At 34.3% G+C, this 23,585-nt stretch overlaps 4 protein-coding genes across 9 annotated transcripts in view; 2 read left to right on the plus strand and 2 right to left on the minus strand.

The window, feature by feature from the left end:
* LOC311288571 (uncharacterized protein) overlaps nucleotides 1-9,157 on the plus strand; it is a 104,780-nt gene extending 95,623 nt beyond the window's left edge. Inside the window, exons 1-7 of one of the 3 annotated variants that reach the window (XM_084406062.1) lie at nucleotides 6,525-6,664; nucleotides 6,926-6,993; nucleotides 7,073-7,429; nucleotides 7,508-7,858; nucleotides 7,991-8,101; nucleotides 8,196-8,230; nucleotides 8,496-9,157. In XM_084406062.1, coding sequence (XP_084262188.1) covers nucleotides 6,948-6,993; nucleotides 7,073-7,429; nucleotides 7,508-7,858; nucleotides 7,991-8,101; nucleotides 8,196-8,230; nucleotides 8,496-8,558 — 963 coding nt within the window. In that variant the 5' untranslated portion in view covers nucleotides 6,525-6,664; nucleotides 6,926-6,947 and the 3' untranslated portion in view covers nucleotides 8,559-9,157. Of the gene's footprint in view, nucleotides 1-6,524; nucleotides 6,665-6,925; nucleotides 6,994-7,072; nucleotides 7,430-7,507; nucleotides 7,859-7,990; nucleotides 8,231-8,495 lie in introns of those variants that run through there. The other 2 variants (XM_084406060.1, XM_084406061.1) reach the window with 2 other exon arrangements.
* nitr7b (novel immune-type receptor 7b) overlaps nucleotides 1-23,268 on the minus strand; it is a 112,372-nt gene extending 89,104 nt beyond the window's left edge. The window contains exon 1 of the mRNA XM_084406078.1: nucleotides 23,214-23,268. Coding sequence (XP_084262204.1) covers nucleotides 23,214-23,256 — 43 coding nt within the window. The 5' untranslated portion in view covers nucleotides 23,257-23,268. The remainder of the gene's footprint in view (nucleotides 1-23,213) is intronic.
* On the minus strand, nucleotides 727-3,754 carry LOC311288575 (immunoglobulin kappa light chain-like). 3 transcript variants are annotated; one of them, XM_084406071.1, is made up of 7 exons: nucleotides 3,675-3,754; nucleotides 3,327-3,405; nucleotides 2,840-3,187; nucleotides 2,394-2,747; nucleotides 2,185-2,292; nucleotides 2,069-2,103; nucleotides 727-1,907 (listed from the first exon to the last, which is right to left on the minus strand). In XM_084406071.1, the coding sequence occupies exons 2-7, from the start codon at nucleotides 3,364-3,366 to the stop codon at nucleotides 1,788-1,790; spliced, it is 1,005 nt and encodes a 334-aa protein (XP_084262197.1). In that variant the 5' UTR covers nucleotides 3,367-3,405; nucleotides 3,675-3,754; the 3' UTR covers nucleotides 727-1,787. The 3 variants fall into 3 exon arrangements, with proteins under 3 accessions (XP_084262197.1, XP_084262198.1, XP_084262196.1); XM_084406072.1 differs by having other exon boundaries at nucleotides 2,069-2,099; nucleotides 3,327-3,409; nucleotides 3,675-3,753; XM_084406070.1 differs by having other exon boundaries at nucleotides 3,327-3,409; nucleotides 3,675-3,753.
* On the plus strand, nucleotides 14,203-16,663 carry LOC311288573 (uncharacterized protein). Of its 2 annotated transcripts, none has more exons than XM_084406065.1 (7): nucleotides 14,203-14,390; nucleotides 14,623-14,689; nucleotides 14,768-15,124; nucleotides 15,203-15,556; nucleotides 15,712-15,822; nucleotides 15,948-15,982; nucleotides 16,452-16,663. In XM_084406065.1, the coding sequence occupies exons 2-7, from the start codon at nucleotides 14,644-14,646 to the stop codon at nucleotides 16,575-16,577; spliced, it is 1,029 nt and encodes a 342-aa protein (XP_084262191.1). In that variant the 5' UTR covers nucleotides 14,203-14,390; nucleotides 14,623-14,643; the 3' UTR covers nucleotides 16,578-16,663. The 2 variants fall into 2 exon arrangements, with proteins under 2 accessions (XP_084262191.1, XP_084262192.1); XM_084406066.1 differs by having other exon boundaries at nucleotides 15,951-15,982.
* Nucleotides 23,269-23,585: the final 317 nt, after the last annotated feature.

Here is a 23,585-nt window from a genome sequence, read left to right on the forward strand (position 1 = left end):
AATTATTTGTAATTATTTATATTGTGTGAAATAGTATAATTTATTCCTGTGATCCAAAGCAACATTAGTGAACACAAACAGACATTTTATATCATCCTAAAGTGATTTGTTTGAGTGAAACACTAGTATTGTTGTTGTTATTTTTAATGAAGTTTACCTCAGAAAGTCTAAACGTACGTTTATTTCATCCTTTCATTACAGCGCATACTGAGGTTCCTCAATGTGAACGGGAAAGGGATCATTTCTTCTTTTAGGGCGTAAGGGAAACACCATTAAGAGTTAGAATCCATCGGCCTGGTCATTCTGCTGCTGAATGCACAGCCAGCCTTACGGCCTATTTTAATGTTTTCGGGGTTGCTTTTAAAACATTTCTCCACCAGAAGGAGCTTGTGTGCACATATTGTCAATCATACCATATCTGTCTTCCTGTATTATTGCATATACATATTTACTTTTCAAAGGCTTATAAGTGCTTGAATGCTTGTAACAAGTACCATCATGTACCATCTGAGATTTGCTGCTATAAGATGGCATTTTATTAATTCAGGCAAATGGGACACATATTGTAGTCTAGGACTAAAATACAGCAACATTATCACAGTTTTAATAGTTCTAATATGAAAGATTCCAATTCAGAACAATCAGAACAAAGACATAAATTGTCTTAACAATATTTACTGTTAACTGCATATTAATCATTATCTGCACATAGACAATAACCTCTGTCCTCATTGTTGTTTGTTTGCAGGTAAAAAGACTGTTACAATATATAGTAATTATAGCATATAATTGTTTATGGTAAGACAATTATAAAACACACAATTGCTATACTTCAGATATCTACAGTGTGCAAAATAAAAAATAACTCATGGTCTGCATGGACGTGTCAAAGGTCAAGATGAACTATCAGTACAATGTTACTGAATTTAAAATGATATTGCACAAGGAAAATGTACGTGCAATAGAAGACATATTAAAAGTTTATTAATTGACTTTGTCATGTCTTTGAGAAAAATCATGTCATACATTTCTGGATAGATTCAGTATCTAATGATATCATGCTACCTTCTTTACAAAAGCAATATGACTATAAATAATTTTATTTCAGAACCACGGACAGGGATTTAACACAATTTCAGCACATGTTGTAGCTGTGATGTGCTCTAATTCAGTGGAGAAATAAAGGTCCCACTTTATATTAAGTGTCTTTAACTACTATATACTAACATAAAAATGTATAATTTGATATAATGCACTTATTGTGTACATACATGTTTTCCATTGTATTTATATAAAATACCTGCATGGAATTACATCTGTGACTAATTTCTGTAATTGCATGTATAATTACACTGTTGACCCTTCCCTAAACCTTAACTCACCCTTAAACCTACCCATACCACCACACCTGTCCCGTATCCACCTCAATAGCAGCAAAAGGGTTTTTCCATATAATATGAATTCAATATAAGTGCATTGTACTGATTTATTGATGTTAGTACATAGTAAAGACAGCTAATGTAAAGTGTGACCGAAATAATTCAACAGAAAGTCAACCAGTCTCACTCACTCATTTCTTTAGTAATTTATAATGTACATTATTTGATGCACATTCAAATGATAAATTCATAAATGGACAGGACAGTGATTATGGATAACTTATTTGATAGTTTAATTAAACAATCATCATTTTAGGTTTTGGTCTTGGTATAACGTTGGAAAATGACAACTTTTATAGCTTCTAAATAGAAACCTCTGAATACTGTGTAAGTAAAACTTACTCATTGTTATCTTAAATGTGTATATATTGAATTATCTTGTGAGTCACTTTCCCTGGGTCTTCTAGAGCTGGAGGGATTTTGTTGAAAGCTCACAGCTGTATAATTCAAAGCATCTGAGTCATCAGCCTGGCATAGAACATTAAGTATTAATCATTCAGTCAAATGTATTGCCTAAAAACATACAGTTTAGTGTAATCTATAAATCTGTAGCAGTGATTAAACTCATTGTCAAGATATTTGTATTCCATAATACCAATCTCAAGAAAAAAAATATTTCGATTGCTTACCATCAACTGACCGTGCTGAGTGTAGTGCATCCTATCTTGAAGGAACAATGAAAAATTGTACGTATTACAACTGCACTGACATTTAAACCTGTATTAAAACATAAAATAATGCATACCTTTTTGCTGGTGCTTGTACAACCATGCAGCCAATATAATAATCATGATCACAGATACAATTATTATAATCAAAGCGGCTGTTGTCCAATGTGTCTGAAAGCATTTGTCTGTAGTAATAATAATAATAAAAAAGAAATTAAACATTAAATTAAAACATATCAACAAGCCATCACATTATATTGTTTTATATAATAAAAACATTGGGCACCTGGCAAATTCACTTTTCTTCCTTCTCCAAACAGTATCTCTCCACATGTGGCCACAGCGCAGTAATAAATCCCAGCATCAGAGTGACTGAGCTTCTTCTTGGGCAGGTTGTAGACACATTTGTGTGTGGTAGAGTTCCCATCAGATCTCCTCTCACACTGAGCGTTCCTGCCTTCCTGAGTGTAAATGATTCCTGGAGGAGATTCTCCAGATTCATGTCTGAACCAGTAGACGTTGTGTTCTCCTGCACAGCTCTGAGTGACGACGGCACACTGCAGGGCCGCTGCAGACTCTTCTGGATGATCTGGATCTGTCTCGGGTCTCTGATGCTCTGAGTCAATGCTCAGCTGTCCATCTGAAAAGAAAATGAATAAATGAAGTGCAGTTTTTATTTATTTAATTAAACACAATATACAGTATGTAACAGTTTGTGATTGTTCATCTTACCTTTAACAATGAGATCAGTTCCTTCCCCAAATGTGAACCTAAATGCATATATAACACAATAGTATGTTGCACTGTCTGATTCTTCTGTGTTTGTGATGCTCAGATTAGAACTGCTCTCGTCTTTTTCTACAAAAAAGCGTTTATGTTTGTCAAAGCCATTTTCAAATTCGAAAGGTAAAACTTGATATGATGAAGCGATCAGAAGGGGTTTTTCTCCGACTCTTTGTCTGACCCAAACCAAGCTGGATCTTAAATTGTTTGGTAAAATACAGGTGAAGTTGACACTGTCTCCAGCTTGAACAATCTTCAGACGATTCTGAGCCACGACATCTGTGTTATTTGAGCTGCCTGATTATCAGTATGAGAAGGAAAGGGTGAAAAGATATTTAGTATTGTTTGCTGTGGATTTTCTTCTAAGAATATTCATGAAGCACATTAAAAACAAGTATGAATTTCATCTATGTTTAACAAAAATACAGTTACTTACACTGAGGAATATTAAGCATTAGGATGAAAAAATGAAGCATTTTGAAGAATTGTCTGCAGATGGGTTGAAATAAAAATCTCTAGCTTGAGAAACAGAGAGAGAGAGAACCTATTTTAAATGTATGTTTATAATAATAATAATAACAGAAATGCTATTAAACCCATGACAATACATTTCAGGAAATTGTTACTAAACTTCAGAGCATCTGAACTTCAGCAGCTTCATTATTGTTACTAGCTTGACATACAAAAAATCATGCTAAAAAGTTAGTCTACAAATCTGATTCACAAAAGCGAACATAAAAAATGAATAAATTAACAATCAAATAAACAAACAAAACAAACTTACATCACACAGATTTCATTAATTATCACAGGTTTGTGCCATGTAAGCCATCAGACAAGTTTTATGTCCCTCGTTGATAGTGAGACTGAAAGAAAGAAAACACAGAGAGGTTTGCCTTTTTATACACTTCCCTATGCTAAAGATTAGCATCTTTACATGATTCCACACACACACACACACACACACACACACACACACACACATTCAAAAATACATACACAGGTATATAAATAAATAAATTAGTCAAGATGATGGCCATATTTAATAGAATGAAGACAAAAAAACACAAACCAAATACAAACAGTTTTCTCTAATTGGAATGCTAAATAAATATTGAAATGGTAAACATAACATCTATTTGAACATCTATTGATAGATTTTTAAAGCTTCTTTTTTATAATGTCTATTCAATCCTTTCCTCGTCTGCGACATTAATTTAATATTTTTGAATTACCTTCATTTGGGCGCTTTCTGTGGTAAATACTGATATGCGATTGATTGACAGTTGTACTTTACATTCATCATCACTTAAAAGCAATTACAGTAATGTTAAATAAACTTTGTCATAGAACCTAAAGGTCACTTTAAACCTTTGAGTTGCAACTTTCAGTTTAGCACTTGTTTGAAGCGTGAAAAGAAAATGTGCAACACTTATGTGATGGAAAGAGCAGTGAATATGGTCTCTCTTGAATGAAAATGGGTCTTGGGTGTAATGGTTGGGCAGCGTCAATGTGTGGGAGGGGAGTAAAGGCAGAGTGGTCAGTCCTGTGGTTGGAAAGTGTTTTTAAACACACAATGTATGAAGTTCATGTTCACATACCGCTGACAGGCTGATGAGCATGCTCAGTTCGATTTTTGCATACTATTTAAAATAGTAGGGAAGTTGGCATATTTAAACAAAGAGAAAATTATTATAAAGAAAATTGATAGTCATATTCCGAAAAATGCATGTCTATTTTGTGATACAACAGAGAGATTAAGTCAATTCCATAAAGGTCGATTTCAAAATTGCTATTCTTTAATAAGATTTACACAGAGCATTGGAACCCCATAAATAATATACAATACATAAGGGTTTAACGATACAGCCATTGCACCACATCAGAGATCTTTGCTAACTATTTAACTTTTGATCTGAAATCAAGAGTTTGTTTCAGCCACGTTTACCACAAACATCTACAAGCAATATGCACCCCAGACATGACATCAAAATGGTTAAAAGCATAATAAAGATATAAAACACTGCAGGCTTTAGGCGAGTACTACCACAAATCACATCATTTGTCCATATAAGGAGAAGATGTGATCTCAAACAGAGCTCTAGTTAAGAGGCCACAGTGTACGACATCATTTCCTGTATAGTGACTGACAGGAAGAAGCTGTTCAGTACAGACTGCAGAGCCGCTGAGGTGAACATAAGTGGACAACATTTAACTTTAGCACTGACATAGTAAAACTGTATTAAGATTTGTAGAAAACTTTAATCAAATTTGGATTTGGATTTTTTTCTTTTATACTGCAGGTAAAAAATAAAATAATACATGATGTACAGTACATGTTTACCCAATCCACTTGTGGTAAGTGTAAGTATATACACACACAATATATATACGGTCAATGTGACTTTGCCAAGTAAGACATGTTCCTGGTTCAACATATTTTAATGATCCTGGAACAACATTCCTGTCTGAAAATTTGGTCCTATACTCCTACCCATAAGTAACCTATTAAAAATCATATGGAAATGATAGGTGAATAACACTGATGTAGAAACACCTAACCCTGGTTGTAAGCCTAAACTTGTCCCTAATATCTGATTGGTTGATTTGAATGTTCGAGGATCAACAAAGATGCTGATCCAGGAACTTGTACTTGATGAAATCACTGTCACCCAATAAATACAGGCTATGTAAAATTACATAAGTGCATCTGTTTGCACCTGTGCATACTTTTGCAAGCATTATTTGCACACATCACAGTTTAACCATTTTCCAAATGCATGACTGACCCCACTGGTGTGTCTAATAATTAGGGTAAACAAATATTGCAAAAATGCTTATCAGGCTCAGCTATACACGAGGGTCTTGCCCACCCTAGCAACCATTCCTCATAACTGTTCAGCCTAGAGTCCTTAGGTAACACTTTACACCTTAGAGCTTGAGCCAAGCCTTGAGAACATGTAGTACTCTTACACGGAAACAGCCTTTAGATATACATAATGTAACTGGCCAAGTTATAGACTGGCAAAAGGGAATTTAATTTAGAGATATGCTTAATAACGTAATACATCAATAATTGAGAAGTTTGTTCTTCATTTACATACACCTGAAAGCATGTGAATTCAGATGCAGCTACTGTACTGGGAGCTGGGGTTCAAAACAATCTGCAAAACTGAGTGCCCTTGAGCAAAAAGAGTCCCATAGCATTTTAGAGATTTGCTGGACCAACATAATAGAATTAGAGGCGTTTGAGTGTATCTTTGTACATGCAGATCAGCATATCAGAACTGGAGCTTGCACATATAGTGATAAACCACTTTATCAGCTAGGCCTTTTAATTAGCCGATACTTGCCTATTTTGAGATTATTAGGCATTTAGAAATAGTATAACACTCTAAATGGGTTTAATTGGCAGCTTATGTAACATTATTTAGGGCTGTGTTTCTTGTGTAATTTATCAATGTCATCGCCATACAGGTACAAGTGTATGTAAAGAGACTCTATTAAAGGAAATTGGTTCTGCCCCGTCTCTTAAACCAGCCTGCAGTGAAACATCAGAGTGTCAGTCTTTGTTCTTTGAACTGCTGTGCATAAAAGAGGAAGCAGTCTGAAGACTTGCCATCAAATGGACACTGTCCACCATATAACCAGGACCCTTCAGTTCTCTTATATATGATATAATCTGAGCTGAATTTACTGACTCTACTTTTTCTGTGACCTGCAATCACTGTTAGCGGATTATAATATTAATTCTGACATATTTCTTTTAAGGTTGTAAGTAAACCCTTTAATCTTTCTTTATCAAGTTAATCATTGCATATTATTTTTTATTATTTTAACATAATACTGTATTGTATTTTTATTACCAACATTTCTGAGCTATTTTATATTATTATAGTACTAATGTTAGTAGTGTCAGTGTTTCAATTGTTAGTGATCTAAAAGTAGGTAATTTTTTTCTATTTAAACATATTTGCACATTTATACATTTGCATGTTGTCCAGACTTATGTTGACGTGTTTATTTCTCTTTTAGAACAAGTCCAGGCGCTACAAAAATGAAGTTCTGGGTTTTGCTTACCCTTGTTCTCCTCACATTTGCAAGTATGTTTAAAATTGTATTTTAATTGAGCATTTTGTTTCACATTTTTGTTTGTTACCACATTGCTTATTTGTTTTATAGATGGGACAAGTGAAAGTGAGGATTTTATTCACCAAACCCCTGTGCTATTTGCTGAACTTGGAAGCAGTGTGATTTTACCCTGCTCTCACTCAGATGACTTTATTAATTATATTTCATGGTATAAACATTCTTTTGGCAAGAAACCACTTCTTATGGCATATTCAGAACATGAATCAGGAAGCGTAACATATAAAAATGACTTTGACAAGACAAATCGATACTTAATCAGAATTGGAAGAGGCTCTTTTAATTTGAGCATCATTCACGTGGAGGAATATGATTTTGCAAACTACTATTGTGCTGTGACTTTCTTGAACATTATTACATTTGGAGAAGGGACGATTCTGCTACCTAAAGGTGAGTTAATGACAATATTTGACTGCACATAAATGAGTATTGTTTTAATGTATTTACAGAATGTTGCATTTCTTTCAGAAAGGGACAGAAGAAGCACCACTGTTCTCCAGAAGCCTGTGTTTGACAGACTTCATCCAGGAGATTCAGTGACTCTGCAGTGTTCGGTCATCAGTGAGATCTGTGCAGGAGAATACAGCGTCTACTGGTTCAGACATTCATCAGGATATTCTCAGTCAGGAATCATTTACACTCGTAATAACAGGAGTGATCAGTGTATGAAGAGATCAGAGAACGGCTCTTCTACCCAGAGCTGTGTCTACAGTCTCCCTCAGACTGAACTCAAATCATCTGATGCTGGGATTTATTACTGTGCTGTGGACATGTGTGGGAAGATACACTTGGGAAATGGAACTAAGTTGACTATTGAAGGTACAGCAATATTTGATTTACTATAGACTTGAAATTTAGTACAGCATTGTCTTTAGTCATGAATGTTTATGTGTTTTTAATTTTTTTTTTTTTATTGAAGCACATGTAATCTCACATATTTAACTATTTCAGATTTACAGTTGGTCTGGAATCCAATAACTTTAGTCCTGGCAACACTGACAATCATGGCCATGATTGTGATTATAATTCTACTTATAGTGATTCAAAAGACCTGCATTAAAGGTATGAGTGTGCCTCCTAGTCTATATCAACACCAGCTCTTTAGCTTCAGCATTCAATGTTTTCAATATATATTTTTTATTCATATTTTTCTAAGAATCCTTGAATCACCCCAGAAATCAATGGAAGAAGGTAATATTTTTTTTTCCACAAAATTAAAATACTTTTATAATTAAAATGCAATTAGGATAAAGCTGCCTCTGTTGTAAATAAGGTTAGTAATTAAACAGAGCACCCATATAAGCTTGAGTTTAGGTTGGGATTACATTTAGAACATTTTGCCATAATTAACATCGTGAATTAACAGAAAATGTGTAGTAGAAACATGTGTAGTAGATTATACAAAGTTATGTCGCAGAATACAAATTTATGTTTTATTAAAATTTTCCCTCTGTAGTCCGTGGATACATTAAGCCAAGAGGAGACACGTGTCATTTACACCCAACTCATAATGCGCTAGTTTACAAGGATGGATGAAATCATTATATGCATATTGTGGATGTTGATGATTATGTTTGTGAATACAATTTTTCTAATGTTTATAATGTTTGTAATTTGCTTACCAATTCATATTTGTATAAATGTTATGTCACTGGTTAAGTTCTGTAATATGTTGATTTCTGCAATTGTATGCTTTATAATGAAAATAAGTTGTTTTTTTGCTTAAGATGTGTGTGTGTGTGTGTGTGTGTGTGTGTGTGTGTGTGTGTGTGTGTGTGTGTGTGTGTGTGTGTGTGTGTGTGTGTGTGTGTGTGTGTGTGTGTGTGTGTGTGTGTGTGTGTGTGTGTGAATAAGGTGTGGTCCTCCTCGGGTCATTGGGTTACTAACTCTGTTAAATGTAATGGTTTATCTCTTGGAGTAAAATATCTCTTTGTTTTGGTCTGAGCATTTAAAGCAAACAAAAGAATCATTAGGATTCTCTAACTGGAGAAAAGAAACCCAGTTCTGTAGCCAGAACACTCACACAGTGCTGTCTGTCTCTATGGTCATCTCTCACTTCTAGATTCTTTGATTATTTGATGACATTTGTATTTATTGTTTATGAATAAATTTTAAGTGTTGGTATTTTGCTTCTTTTTTCTTTTTGGTTTATAGCTGTTTGTGAATGTAAAAGGTTTGCAAATTTTCAAAGATCAAAGTACACTATAAGTAAGGGATAATCCACGGCTAGCTGTGCTATTAAACGATTTTAATGCACAAAAGGGTGACACAGAGCTACAGTAATTGCCTCCACAAAGTGCATTCAAATCGTTTAATGCTCAGATTATCCCTGACTCATCATGCACTTTTCAAAATGGTCAGTTGTGGCAGTGATGAGTAGGCTACAGTAAAACATAAAATTAGCTAAAATTAACCTACGTATGTATGGTACGGAGTCAATACACCGTCAATCCTTGTTCCAAACATATTTTTATTTTAGCCTGATTGGTAAGCCTGTTATAAGTATTTTTGTAATGTTTCCTGTCTTGTGTTTCCCTCGTCTTGTGTGGACTTTAGTTATTTCCTGTTTTGTGTCATGTTTTGTAGTCCTTTGTAGTTTTTCTTGCTTATTAGTTCTCCCAGGTGTTTCTAATTAGCCACACCCCCTTGTTATCTTGTTTAGCTTGTTTGCCTGTGTATTTAAACCTCTGTGCTTCAGTTGTTGGTTGTCGGTCGTTGTTTAATGTAGCTGTTACCTGTTCGTGTCCTGAGTTCCGTGTTCCGCCTGGATTACCTGTTTGTTTTATTAAATGTGTGCTTGCATATGGATTCTCTCTCTGCTTCATCCTTGCCTCAGCGTGACAATTTTAGACTGAGCGGGATGCTTTTCGCAAGAAATTGCGTACATACGTCACTCGCCCGTGCGTCTCTCGTCATATCCGTACATAGAGAAAAGGTTTTTCCTCACAAACAAAGCAAAGTAAAATATTTTAATTTATTTCATAATATTACCCTGTCAAAAATTGCATAAAAAAAAAAAAATAAGATCAGATCGTTCTGTCAGAATGACACTGAAACTCTTCTTCACTTGTTTTGGTCGTGCAGTTACAATATAGTCTGCCACTTTGGAAAGATGTTAGTTGGTTTATCTAAAGCAATATCTTCCAAAAAATTGAATTGAAAATTGAAATGAATCCCAAAACTGTTATTTTTTTTATTTTTTGAAGCAGATTCAAATGCCTGCTTTATAATAATCGAATTATTTTCCAATGTAGATTTTATATCCACATATGTAAGTTTTCAAATTGTAAACCAATTATTTTGGTATTCTTACACGAGATAAAACATTACTTGATTGCAATTTCATCCTCTCTTAAAGGTCCCGTTTTTCGTGTGTTTTTGAAGCTTTGATTGTGTTTACAGTATGCAATATAACATGTGTTATGTCCTAAGAACGGGCTGATGACTTCCTTGTTCTATGAAGTCCCTCCTTCAGAAATACGTAAAGAGTTCTGATTGTGCCAGCGGTTCCTGTGTTGTGATTCGACAGCAGCTTAGTGCACGTTGCCCGGAAAGGTTACGCCTCTTACCATAATGTGGAGATGCATGCGCTCAGGGAAGGCCAAACAAAGGTGATTGGACTCCGGGATGAAATAACAGCGTCTCGACGACATGGCGACAAACACACTCTACAAACACAACTATTCCTCTTCTCCGTGGGAGCGCAACAAGACCACGCCCCCTTTTTTTGTGTATTCCTGTGGGCGGAGGTCAGTCAAAAAACTGTTCTAGTGATGTCATTAAAGAAGGAAGTAGAGGGATGTAGTCCAAACCGGCCGTTCGATGTAGGCGACTTCTGTTAAATAAAATATCTCGCTTGGCATTGAACTTTGAGCTTTATAATTTTAGAGATATTATTTATACTCTAACAACAACATTACAAACTAACTAAAGTTTGAAACATGGGATCACGAAGAACGGGACCTTTAACCAAAAGCGCTCAGAACATGTACAATTTGCAAGACCTACAAACTTTTTACCTTAAACAATGTTTAGATTTGTTTTGATTTAAGTAATACCCTATTTCTTTCTTTTTTTTCTCCATTCTTGTTAATTTCACTGTCTAGCTGTTTTTTGTTTTGTGCTATGATGTTGTTGAAGTGTTTTTTTTTCACCATTCTTTATATCTTTTTTTTATTAATAATTATTGTTGTGGTCCAAATTTGTTGTTTCACACTGTAAACTGAATGTTCAAATAAAACATTTTTTTTTTTTTTTTTTTTTAATCCGTACAAAGTTGCTCTGGCTATAGTATTTTGACGTGTGTATGGTGCCGCAAGGCCGCATTAATACACAGGCTTATCTGGGCTGAAGCCCAGGGGCCTCCCAAGTTCAGGGGCCTCCCATGTTCAGGTTCATGATGAGCTGAAAAGGTCATATTGTTTTGTAATTTGTCAGGTTTTCTGTCAATCACTCTAATCGCATGTTACATATCTGCTGATTGAGTGACCCATGGGCCCCATAAGCCCCGTTCACACAGCCAGTGATTTTGTCGCTGTATGTCTCTAGTCTCTATACTGTGAAGTCGCTTGTGGGCGTTGATAGTGCTGTCGCTCTAATGTTATTGGTAGACTGCTCGTCTGGCCACATCTATACAAAACACCATCACAAGTGATACAACTATATTATTTTAATTTGACTAGGAATTAGGCTCAAAAGAAACAGTGTGCTGTTGGGTGAGTGTTTTTATATTACCACACAGCAGTGTTCAGTGGATTAAATAATTTACTAGATTAACGATCGATCAATCTACAAATTAAACTCACTCATACTGTCATAAATTACTAAAACGTCATCCGAATTTGACAAATAATCAATTTTCTTGTCCCTAATAGTCAACATAATGCAGGAGAAACTGTAAAATGAACTGCAGCAGTGCTAAACTTGCATCATAAAACTACAACAATTGAACTATAAATGTATGAATTAAACTCACTGAGACTGTCGACAGTTTCTTTTCCATACATCATTTGTTTGTGGTTAGTTACAGTCAAATCATATAAAACAGTGAAATCGCCCTCGAACTCTTCTGTCTTGCCTGCACTGCACCTCTCAGCCCCAGGCCCTAAAATTAGGTTAAGGCGGTTCTGATGGTGCGGGAGTGACAACAAGTGAGAAAGGTTGACATGAAGCACACTAGAGCCTCATGATTAATCGTTAAAAGATTTCGATCTCGATTCACATATCCATCACATTCCTAAATGACAATGATTTGTGTCTGTTAAACCTTTTACAAAATCACACCGGAATATTAAAATCTATGTTGGCGCTGCCGCTGAAACACAGAAAGCAGATATCATGTATGAAACTACTTCACAAACAGTCTTTTCAACCATGCAGTATCATTATTCATTATATCTCCTTTTGAAAGTAACTCTGTGCTTCAAAATATGATTGAATAGATTATTGTTATGCCACCAGGTGGCGACAAGTGACTGGTAAAAAATGTATTTGTCATTGAATCATTCATCTACGAGATCCGTTCAAAAATGCTTATTCATCCAGTAATAAAACAAGTGAAGTACGTGAGTGAGTCATTGAACCATTAATTGAAACATTTTTAACTGATTCAGATTATTTAAATAGACTGCAGAAATTTACATTTTGTCATAAAATCTAGTAGTAAATTACATGTTTTGTTTAGTTATCTGTTCAGAATCGTGATCTTTGTTTGAAACAAAAAAATCATGATTCTCAATTTATCCAGAAACGTGCAGCTCTCTAGCAGAGCACGCTAAATCTCAAACCTCCGGGGAATCACCCTCTTTAAAAAATGGAGAAAAGAGAAGAGTCCGCTGGCAAAAAGAGAACACGACAGAGCTCGTAATAAAACAAGAATCAACATTGGCTTTGCTTTTTGGAGAAAGCAAGAACTAAGGGATTTGAATTGTTGTAAAAGCGACGTGGAGATGGAGTTTTTATTACTCAACAGGTTAGTAAGGTAGATTATTGATAAATTAACTGATAACTTGTCATATGTAGCTCTCTAACAGAGTACATTGTAAAGCATTATTTTTAAAGTTTTTTTTCTATTTTTTACAATGTATTGTTAACGGTCATTTCATTATTTTTTGTTAGTTGTTGTCCTGTGCTGGAAATTATTTTCGTGCTCTACAACGTAAGATTGAGCCTATGATTGAATCTGGAAATAAAGCAAATAACTGAGAAAAATATTAAGATAGTCCTCAGACGCCATGTTCGTAATTTATAGCAAAACGTCTGGCATTCAATCTCAAACAGATTCATTATATTAAGTTATTACTCCACCACCTGTGTGACATCATTAACCACTACCAATTTGCGACAATGCGGTTTTGGGAAACAGTCGTGACTAGTTAGTTGATTTCTTCAACGATGCATCGTATTATGGTAGTGAACCAGCGAATTACGTAGTTGTACAGGAAACGCACCCCAGCTTGAGATTTTATGAGCAGTAGAATAACTATATTCATCCTCACAGCCGAAACACAACCAAAACAATGTTCTTCCGCAAAATGGTTGCAGTTTTGTTCTTTAACCGCTAGAGGGCCAAAAGTTACATAGTGCAATTTTAATTAACTTTAATATATACATTCATTAAGTGTACACTTCACTTCATTCTATTCATTCTATATTCACTTTCAGTAAATGTTTATGTGTCAGAATCCTTATATTGTAAAGGATATTATTTTTGTTGTTACTCAGATTGTTTAGTCACCAGCTCTGCCTATAATTATACACATTGTCATGATTCCCCTGTGTCTTTGTTCATGAACACTTATTTTGATATTATTTTGTCTTGTATTGCCTGTTTTCAGTTCCTGTGGTTTAGTTCCTGTTTCCTTGGTTGTCATAGTTATTCATTGTTTAATTGATTAGTCTCACCTGTCTCTCATTGCCATGGTGTATTTAACCCTCAGTAATCGCCTGGTCACGGTCTTCTGTTAATGTTTTGTGTTGGTGTTTATCTGTATTGTTGCTAGTGGCTATTAAATGTGATGTCATCGTTTTTCTGTGGAAGCCAGCATGTGACACACATTTGAAAAATGAAATGTGGTTCTTCCCCTTCCTTTAAAACAACCAGTCAAACATCAGAGTCAGTCAGTCTTTGATCTTTTAACACTGCTGTGCATAAAAGAGGAAGCAGTCTGAAATGAGACATGCTACCAAATTGACACTTTCAGCTACATATATAGGGCACTTTAGTTCTCTTAAATTAATCTAGTTAAATTCATCTAATGTAATTGTGTTGAATATAGTGGATCTATTTTACTTCAGTGAGCTTCAATCATTATTAGAAGACTGTTATATCAGATTAACATCTTATACGTTTGTAAGTAATCCCTTTAAATCTTCACGAAACTTTATCAAATTAATAATTGCAAAACAATTTTTCCTTATTCTTACTATACTATACTAAAAAAATTACTAAAAGGTCATTTATCTACTTACAGCACTTAAATTCAGATGTTAGTGGGGTCAGCATGTTACAATAGTTTGTGATCTGATCATTTAAACAGTTTCGTGTTCGAACTTTTCTAGATCTGTGTTTATTTCTCTTTTAGAACAAGTGCAGGCGCTACAAAATGAAGTTCTGGGTTTCATTTACCCTCTTTCTCCTCACATTTACAAGTATGTTTAAATTGTATTTTAATTGAGCATTTTGTTTCACATTTTTGTTTGTTACCATATTGCTTGTTTGTTTTATAGATGGGACAAGTGAAAGAGAGGATTTTATTCACCAAACCCCTGTGCTATTTGCTGAACTTGGAAGCAGTGTGATTTTACCCTGCTCTCACTCAGATGACTTTATTAATTATATTTCATGGTATAAACATTCTTTTGGCAAGAAACCACTTCTTATGGCATATTCAGAACATGAATCAGGAAGCGTAACATATCAAAATGACTTTGACAATACAAATCGATACTTAATCAGAATTGGAAGAGGCTCTTTTAATTTGAGCATCATTCACGTGGAGGAATATGATTTTGCAAACTACTATTGTGCTGTGACTTTCTTGAACATTATTAAATTTGGAGAAGGGACAATTCTGCTACCTAAAGGTGAGTTAATGACAATATTTGACTGCACATAAATGAGTATTGTTTTAATGTATTTACAGAATGTTGCATTTCTTTCAGAAAGGGACCGAATAAGAAGCACCACTGTTCTCCAGGAGCCTGTGTTTGACAGACTTCATCCAGGAGATTCAGTGACTCTGCAGTGTTCGGTCATCGGTGAGATCTGTGCAGGAGAATACAGCGTCTACTGGTTCAGACATTCATCAGGATATTCTCAGTCAGGAATCATTTACACTCATAATAACAGGAGTGATCAGTGTATGAAGAGATCAGAGAACGGCTCTTCTACCCAGAGCTGTGTCTACAGTCTCCCTCAGACTGAACTCAAATCATCTGATGCTGGGATTTATTACTGTGCTGTGGACACGTGTGGGAAGATACACTTGGGAAATGGAACTGAGTTGACTATTGAAGGTACAGCAGTATTTGATTTTGATATATACATTAGTTACATAATGCAACATACTGTATAGTACCACCTTCAGTCAGCCAATTATTATTAATAATTATTCATATGTCTTTGTCTTTATGTTCTTACATGAACTCTTAAATCTATGTTATCATTTCAGCATCTTCGACCTTTTGGAATCCAGTAGTTTTAATCCTGTTGACAATAAGCGTAATATCCATGATTGTGAACATAATTCTGGTGAGACTGATTCAAAAGAAGCAAAAAAAAGGTAAATATATTAAAATAATCTCATCGCAAAATTAAATAATAAATAATAAATATTAATCTCTAAATTGCTATTTTTTTAATTCTGATCAGTGTAATTAACAATGTATATTTCAATATTATCCAAAGAAGCTTTGAAACAACCCAGAAATCAAAGGAATCAGGTAATCTATTTTTATTTGCCCTGTAATTTATTGGGAAGGAAAATAATAAATGTTTTATAACACATTGCATGACTTCCGAATTATATATATATATATATATATATATATATATATATATATATATTGTGGATCAAGCTCTAGCAACTAGACTAAAGCTGTTTTTTCCAAAGTTTTGTTTTTAAGTTTTGCATGTATTTGATTTTAAAAAAAAAAACAGTAGTACTGTAACATTTTTAAATATTGTTACAATTTAAAATACCTTTTTTTTTATAATAATAATAATAATAATTTTTATGTAATTTATTCCAGTGTTGGCTGAATTTTCAGCAGCCATTACCCCAGTCTTCAGAGGCACATGATCACACTATATTTGAAATAGATTTTTTTTTTTTTTTTTTTTTTTTTACAATCTTAGTCTTTACTGTTTTCTGTGATGTAGGCTGATCATGTTTGTATTTTTCCTGTGCAGGTTGAGGAAACAGAAGCCTTAAATTATGCAGCTCTGAGTTTTTCCAAAAAGCCTTCCACCTCAAAAAGATCTGCAGTGAAAACCAGCCAAAATGAAACTGTTTATTCACAAATCACAAACCACTAGTGAAGATAATTACAAATGCTTGGCTAAGAAGTTATTGCTGTTGTCACATAGTTTTTATTGCTATAGTTTTACCAGTTTGGACATAATCTGACTATATATATATATATATATATATATATATATATATATATAATTATATTATAAATATTAAAAATATATATAATTTTGATTTCTGTTCACTGTAAACATATTTTACCTGTAAATATCAACAGGAATAACCAATAAAAATACTATTCCCCCTCATGTCTCTGGTTGCTGGTGCACCCTAACATTTTCTGTCCATCATTTGGGGAGAAACGGTTGCGTCATTAGATTCTCTACATTATTCATGAGTGGGAACGGTCTTCGGTTGATTTCCCAACAATTCCTGCACTAGCTGATACACAAGAACGCTAAACTGCGAAGAATTCAAAAACGTGATTCTTGCGCAAAACACAGGGACATTCATTAACGCTTGTTGCGATTGTTAAACGTATTTCTTGACAAGTGCTTCAAACATTAACCAGCAGAGTCCACACATTCAATCGAATCTTTTAAAAAGTCCATATATTCATGCATATAGCATTGGTGGGCAATACATGGATTTCTCGGCGACGTCATCACTGCTTGCGCACGCAACCAAGAGGCAAAAGACCCGCGGTCTTCGTACCGGAGTAAAGGGTTTAGGCTAGTAACAAAGTGGTGGTGTTGTCGCTAAGTCAAAATGGCAAGGAGTTGTTGCGTAATTTATTTACATGCAGGCCTATCTGTTGTGTTTTATCTGCTCATTTAAATTATACGTGTTGTAAGTAACTCCAAATCTAGGCGAATGGAAGAGTGGGACAGAAGGAGGAAGTTGTATGTTATATTCTTTCTATTCATAATTTGACGAGCTGCACATGACCGACCACATAGCGTAGTTATATGCATCAAGGGATTTGTACGCTCTAATCATTTCTCTTGTATACACACTTGGTGTCTGAATAAGATAATTATATATATCAGGCCATACAATTGCTGGCCACTTCTTGTCATCCACAATCCAAAGATCGTCATGTATTGCGTAGGGATCCGGCAAGATCTCACCACTGCTGAGAGTAAGTTTTTTAATATAATCGCCACGGTCGGAGGTACTAATGGCTTCCCACATAATCCATCGTCAAATCTTTGATTTACAGTAAAGTAACGTTATATGTGTCATGAAATGTTGCAGGTCATAAAGTAACGTAAACAAGGTTAACTTATATAAAAGCAAATTCAGGCTAAAATAGATGCTGCACTGCTAACATTGGCTATTACATTACTAACTTAGTCTAACATGATAATTCATACATGCATCACAGTATGTCCGGATTTTGATTCGTAAACAGTTGGACGTTTTACATAATGTTATATTAATATGAGACACAAACAAACAGATCCAACTCTGAAATTGCAGTTTATTATTGAGTCAACAAGAAATTACAAACAATGCGAAATCTACGTTAATTACAATGTTCTTTTACAGAACTCGGCATAACAGATAGCGGTTTTCTGCCTCCTGGATGCGCGCGCATCCGGAATTGTTTGTATACAAGAAACCCGTGTATACAGTATGAACGCGATGACACAGTGGATTATTCGAATATAGAAGTCAATGATAAAACCCGGATATGGGCAGAAAGGTATGTGAATATGCCTCTGTTCTCCCTGCTTAATTCTGTTAAACCGATGGGTCATTGGGTCTGAGTAGTGCTTATAAAAGTGATGAACATAAGAATATGGCTTTATGGAGTAGGCCTACTCAGGTTTTCTAATTGCATGGCGAACAGCCAATCGATATTGTGTATAATGACAGAAAATATGTTTGGGAGTTTGTTGTCGTGTTTCGATTGTGAACGAATCAGTGTTTTGAATGAATATTTTAATGAACCTGTGAACTTAGAAGCGCTGACTCATCCATTCACGGAAGTCTCTCCCTATTGGATGAGCCAAATCACTTTTTGTGATTTCTTGCCAGTATGAATTACTAGAATGAAAGACAACTGCTTTCTTTCTTGGTAGCTATTTGATAAAACAGAAGATCAAATTATTTATTATTATTTTATTATTATTGTGGTGGTGTTTTCCCTAGCTTAGTGACAAAGAAGTATGTCATGCACTTTGATTCCTTGTAGCTTCATCCTGTCTGTAAAGCAACACTAACTATAGTGCGAATCTGAACGGATCTTTTTGGGTGAATCGATTCAAAAGAATCGACTCACTTGGATGAATCAATATTCCTGTTCATCAGTATTTAACAGGTTTTGGAATCTATACTGTTTTGGTGAGATAAGTGCAAGACAATACTGCGTCTACTGGATCAGACAATCATCAGGATATTCTCAACCAGGAATCATTTACACTCATAATAACAGGATTGAACAATGTGTGAAGAGATCAGAGAACGGCTCCAGAGCTGTATTTTGTAGACTGAAAGACCAATGAGCTCAAATGAACTCCATTGAAAACCTGGCAAGAAGAGACTGTTTATTCACAGATCACACTTATTATTCACAGATTATTATTATTATTATTATTATTAGCATTAGCAGTTTTTATAGCAATGATTTTGATGAGTATTCTTTTTAATTAACAGATTTCTGTTGCTGACATATTGCTTTAAGAAAATTCTTGTGAATTTTTACAAATATGTTTAAATGTATAATGAAAATGAAATAGTCTTTTGAGGATTAAATGATTAAAAAATTATATGAAAGTCTGCCTGAGTCTGTAATTCATTAGTAATAGAGTACAGTATACAGGAATATATTTAAACTCACAAGATGACCTGATAATTATACACCCATTCCTTTTTATTTTTATTTTTATTATTATCACCATTCAGTTATTGAGAGTGATCACACTATATAGTTCTGCTCATAAGTTTACATACCCTTTGAGGATATGCAAGATCTTATCAAAATAAGAGAGATCATATTTATTTATTTATTTAGTACTGTCCTGAATAAGCATAACAGATGCTGACAAAATAAAAACAAGACAAAATAACTAATTTACACAAATGAACCAGTTCAAAAGTTTATATAGCTCTAAATCGTAATATTGTGAGTTGTATGCTGATGATCAACGACTGCTTTTATGTTTTGTGATAGTTTTTCATCAGTCCCTTGTTTGTCATGAGCACTGTTCTTCAGAAAAGCCCTCCTGTTTTTATAGCATTTTTCTGCATATTTTAACCCATCTTTTGACACTGAGGATAACTGAGGGATTCATACACAAATATTAAAAAGATGAAAACATTCACTGGAGCTCAAGACGGCAACATAATGCATTAAGAGCCGGGGGTGTACACTTTTATTATTTTGTTTATACATACATATATATATATATATATATATATATATATATATATATATATATAGGTATAGATATATATAGGTATAGGTATAGATGTATAGATATAGATATATGTATATGTGAAGACAAAATAAGTACAATTTAACCCAATCATCCAATTCATAAAGTTCACTCCCACCGGCTCTTAATGCATATTCTGCAAGGGGTATGTAAACTTATTAGCAGAACTGTACATCCCAAGTTTGTTTCAAATGCCCATGTGTTCAGTTGATTGACTGTACATAATTGACATTATCAGGTCTCACAATGACAGCAGATCAGATCCTGCTGTCATAAACAACAAACAGAGAATGCATCTGTAGCAGAAATATATACCACAAAATCTACATTAAGACTGTTTAATGTTGCAGAGGTGCCATAAATGCATTTACACTGGCCCCAGAGTCATCGCTGCTTTACGCCCCTCTTGTGACGGCTCTAAACTCAACTCAAATTTTTATTTAAAAAGCACTTACAAAACTGTAAATAAAGAGTTCAGATGCAAAAGCCTCTAAGTGCCATCTGAATTTTTTTTCTAGAATGATCATTTTTATCAAGCTCGTATAAGTTCAGTAATTTCACTTAAATGACAATTAATAGGTAATTTTCATTGCCATTTAAGTGAAATTACTGAACTGAAATATATAAGCTTGATAAAAATGATCATTCTAGAAGAAAATTTCAGATGGCACTTAGAGGCTTTTGCATCTGATATCAAATATGGACCAAAGCGCTATACATAAAATAGCATAAAATCATTCACAACAACAGTCAACAGCACAACTAGCTACACAGTTAGTGTATTTCACATAAGCAGAGATTCAACTGCGTTTTGTGACAAACGGTCTGATAATCTGTGGATCAGCGTGTGGCAGCGTAAATAACGTTTGGTTCCACTTCCCTCATGTTTCTTACTGGTCTTCTGCTCTTCTTCTTGTCTAAATTTAGAGCTGCATAGTTCAAGTCTTCATCTCGCTCCTGGAAACACAAAAATAAAAAATGCAAACATGCTATGAATGTACACAATCATATAGGTGAAACTGGGGAGGTTTGTAACACTTTTTTTAACCATAAAAACATGGATATCATAAAACATTTTGTACATGCATTAAAACAAATTTACGTATATCAACCCCCTTCAATCCACTCTCAACTCCATCCCATTTGCACTTTAATTAAAAGCACTTTAATTAAAAGAAATGTAGAAAAAACCCTGATTGAAATATGTGCTAACAATTGAAACTAACATAAAGTGGGCATGTTAGTCACTTTCATATTGTGTCAAATGTCGGATTTTACACATATTGTCTTCAATCTTTGTGTGTATAGAAAAAGTAAATGCAAAAATAGTATTACAACCCCTTCATGTCTTCTCAGCCATTTTTTTATTTATTTATAGGCCTAACATGGAATTTCTTTTTTTTTTGTAGGTATAATTTTGATTATATGTATTCACAGGAACTTGCAGTCTATAGGGATTTCATCGATGTAGCTCATTTTTTAACCCTGTGTTACAACCACCCTCCCCTGTAATAGAAACAACAATTATTTGACACAATACAAAACAATACCCTTTTCTGCAATTGTTTGCTCATCTCTTCATTGTTACCATGGCGCTGAGTATCTAAAAACAAGACAGTCCTCAATATTATTTAAAGCACTTTTCATTCATGCTGATTTGATAATATCAGCATTGATAACAGCAGTACAGAGACTTATTATCAAGGAATATATTGGTAAAGGTTTTTGCCAGTATAATTAGTTATTAGTTTAAGGTGCTACTGTGATGTTTACGTGCCTTGTTTCTGTTTGTTTCTTTCCTTCATCTTGATTAAGGCTACAATCGCAAAAACAGTGGGAAGCAAAACCAAGCCGCTCAAGATCAGTGTGAGTGTATAGTAGACGTGGCAGGATCTTGAAGTTTCTTCCACCGCCCCTGTTAAAACCATTCAAATCATTAAAAAGAGGAGGAAAGTCAGAGATAACAAGATTATGTAAGCTAGAAATAAAGAAAAGTTGCATGAGTGTCAAATTAAGTTTCTCTTTTAACTGTAAGACACATACCACAATCGGCATTTGCAATATCCTCTTTAAACGGATTACTCTCTTTTGAAGATAAAACAGAATACAAAAAAACTATTAGTAACTGAATAGCAATGATACTGAATATGAATCAGTTAAATAGACTCAGGTATTACCATTTACTACCACTAACTGTGTTTTGTTGTGAAACTTCATGTAATTCGTCAAAAAACTTCCACAGTAAAACATTCCAGAGTCAGAGACGTCAACATTGACAATCTTCAGGGAAGAAAATGTTTGGTTCACTGACAACTCATGGATCATATGATCCTTCTTAAAGCCATTAAAATATATGGAGTCCGCCGCTTGTGTTTTGCTCACATATTGAGTAACAATGCAAAGTGGAAGAGATCCATTAATCTGCTTGAACCAGGCGGTGTAACTGGGTTCTGGCAAGATGTTTGGACACAGAAGAGAGACAGTAGATCCACTGTTCACCGTTTTCACCGAAGTTAAAGATGTTCGTTTTACAAAGATGATACCTGAAAACAATCAATAATGTCATGAAGAAAAGTAGAAGATTCAGATTCAAATATAAGCTGCGTTTTGCATTTAAATTGCATCTAAAACATTGTGTTGCGTCATGTCTGAAATCACAAAGTCATTACAAATGTTACAATTAATACAATTAAGTAATTTCAATGGTATCATCTTCTGCGGAACTCAAAAGAAGATATTATGAAGACTATTGGTGTCCAAAAAACATAGTTTGAGTTTTAAATTAATAAAAATACACAGAGACATTCATCCACACATCTTCTTTTGAGTTCCACAAAGAAGAAAGTCAGTCCTTCAGGTTTGAAACAACATGAGGGGGATTCAATTATGACAGAAATTTAATTTTAGTTGGATGAACTCTTCCTTTAAAACTGCAAAGGAAATATAAATGGATAGTGACAAGATTGTTCTGAATCTAAAAATAAAGTAAACATAACAGCATGTGATGTTTCTCTATACTTCTTGGAAATAGCTTTGCCCTGTGCTTTCAAAATCAGTTATTTAATGAAAGATAAATGACAAAGCATTGGCAAATTATGTGATATAAACAGATTTTATAGAACATATACCCATGTTTTTATGAGGTTACACAGTATATAGTGTAGCTACACATTGATAATTATTATTTATTAAATTCATGGTGAACATTCTGTTTCATTTTCCCAAATTCTATAGCAAACATCATAAATGTGTATTTACCTATTAAAAAGAGCATCAGAGGATGTGTTGAAGGTAAATTCATCTTTACGTTCCAGTCCAATCGACTCAACTGAGGAGAATTGAATTGAGCTTTATTTATTTGAAGGGGGAGTGGCTTTTACTCTGTACTTGCTCCAGTCTGTATTAAAGCAGACTTTAATTTGCACTGTATATTACAACTTTGAAAGAGGGCCTGAGGGTTTTCTTAAACTCGTGTTGCAATGTTATGAAATAATAAAAATGATAATAAACTCGCTTCGCAGAGATCTTGAATTCTCAATGTTTTTTTAGATTCACCAGAATTTGTTTTCTTTTTGCAGAAAGAGAAAAAAACAGCATCACAGCACTTCTGAGTATATCTATAGACCTATA

This window comes from Rutilus rutilus, assembly GCF_951802725.1.
Source record: "Rutilus rutilus genome assembly, chromosome: 3".
NCBI classification, from domain to species: domain Eukaryota; kingdom Metazoa; phylum Chordata; class Actinopteri; order Cypriniformes; family Leuciscidae; genus Rutilus; species Rutilus rutilus.

Coding starts and splice junctions, on each gene's coding strand:
- LOC311288575 (XM_084406071.1), bottom strand. CDS start 3,366: ATGCTTCATTTTTTCATCCTAATGCTTAATATTCCTCAGT. Junction 2,748..2,839: donor AACTGATCTCATTGTTAAAG/GTAAGATGAACA, acceptor TTTTCTTTTCAG/ATGGACAGCTGAGCATTGAC. Junction 2,104..2,184: donor GTACAAGCACCAGCAAAAAG/GTATGCATTATT, acceptor TGTTCCTTCAAG/ATAGGATGCACTACACTCAG.
- LOC311288573 (XM_084406065.1), top strand. CDS start 14,644: ATGAAGTTCTGGGTTTCATTTACCCTCTTTCTCCTCACATTTACAA. Junction 15,557..15,711: donor AACTGAGTTGACTATTGAAG/GTACAGCAGTAT, acceptor TTATCATTTCAG/CATCTTCGACCTTTTGGAAT. Junction 15,983..16,451: donor CCAGAAATCAAAGGAATCAG/GTAATCTATTTT, acceptor TTTCCTGTGCAG/GTTGAGGAAACAGAAGCCTT.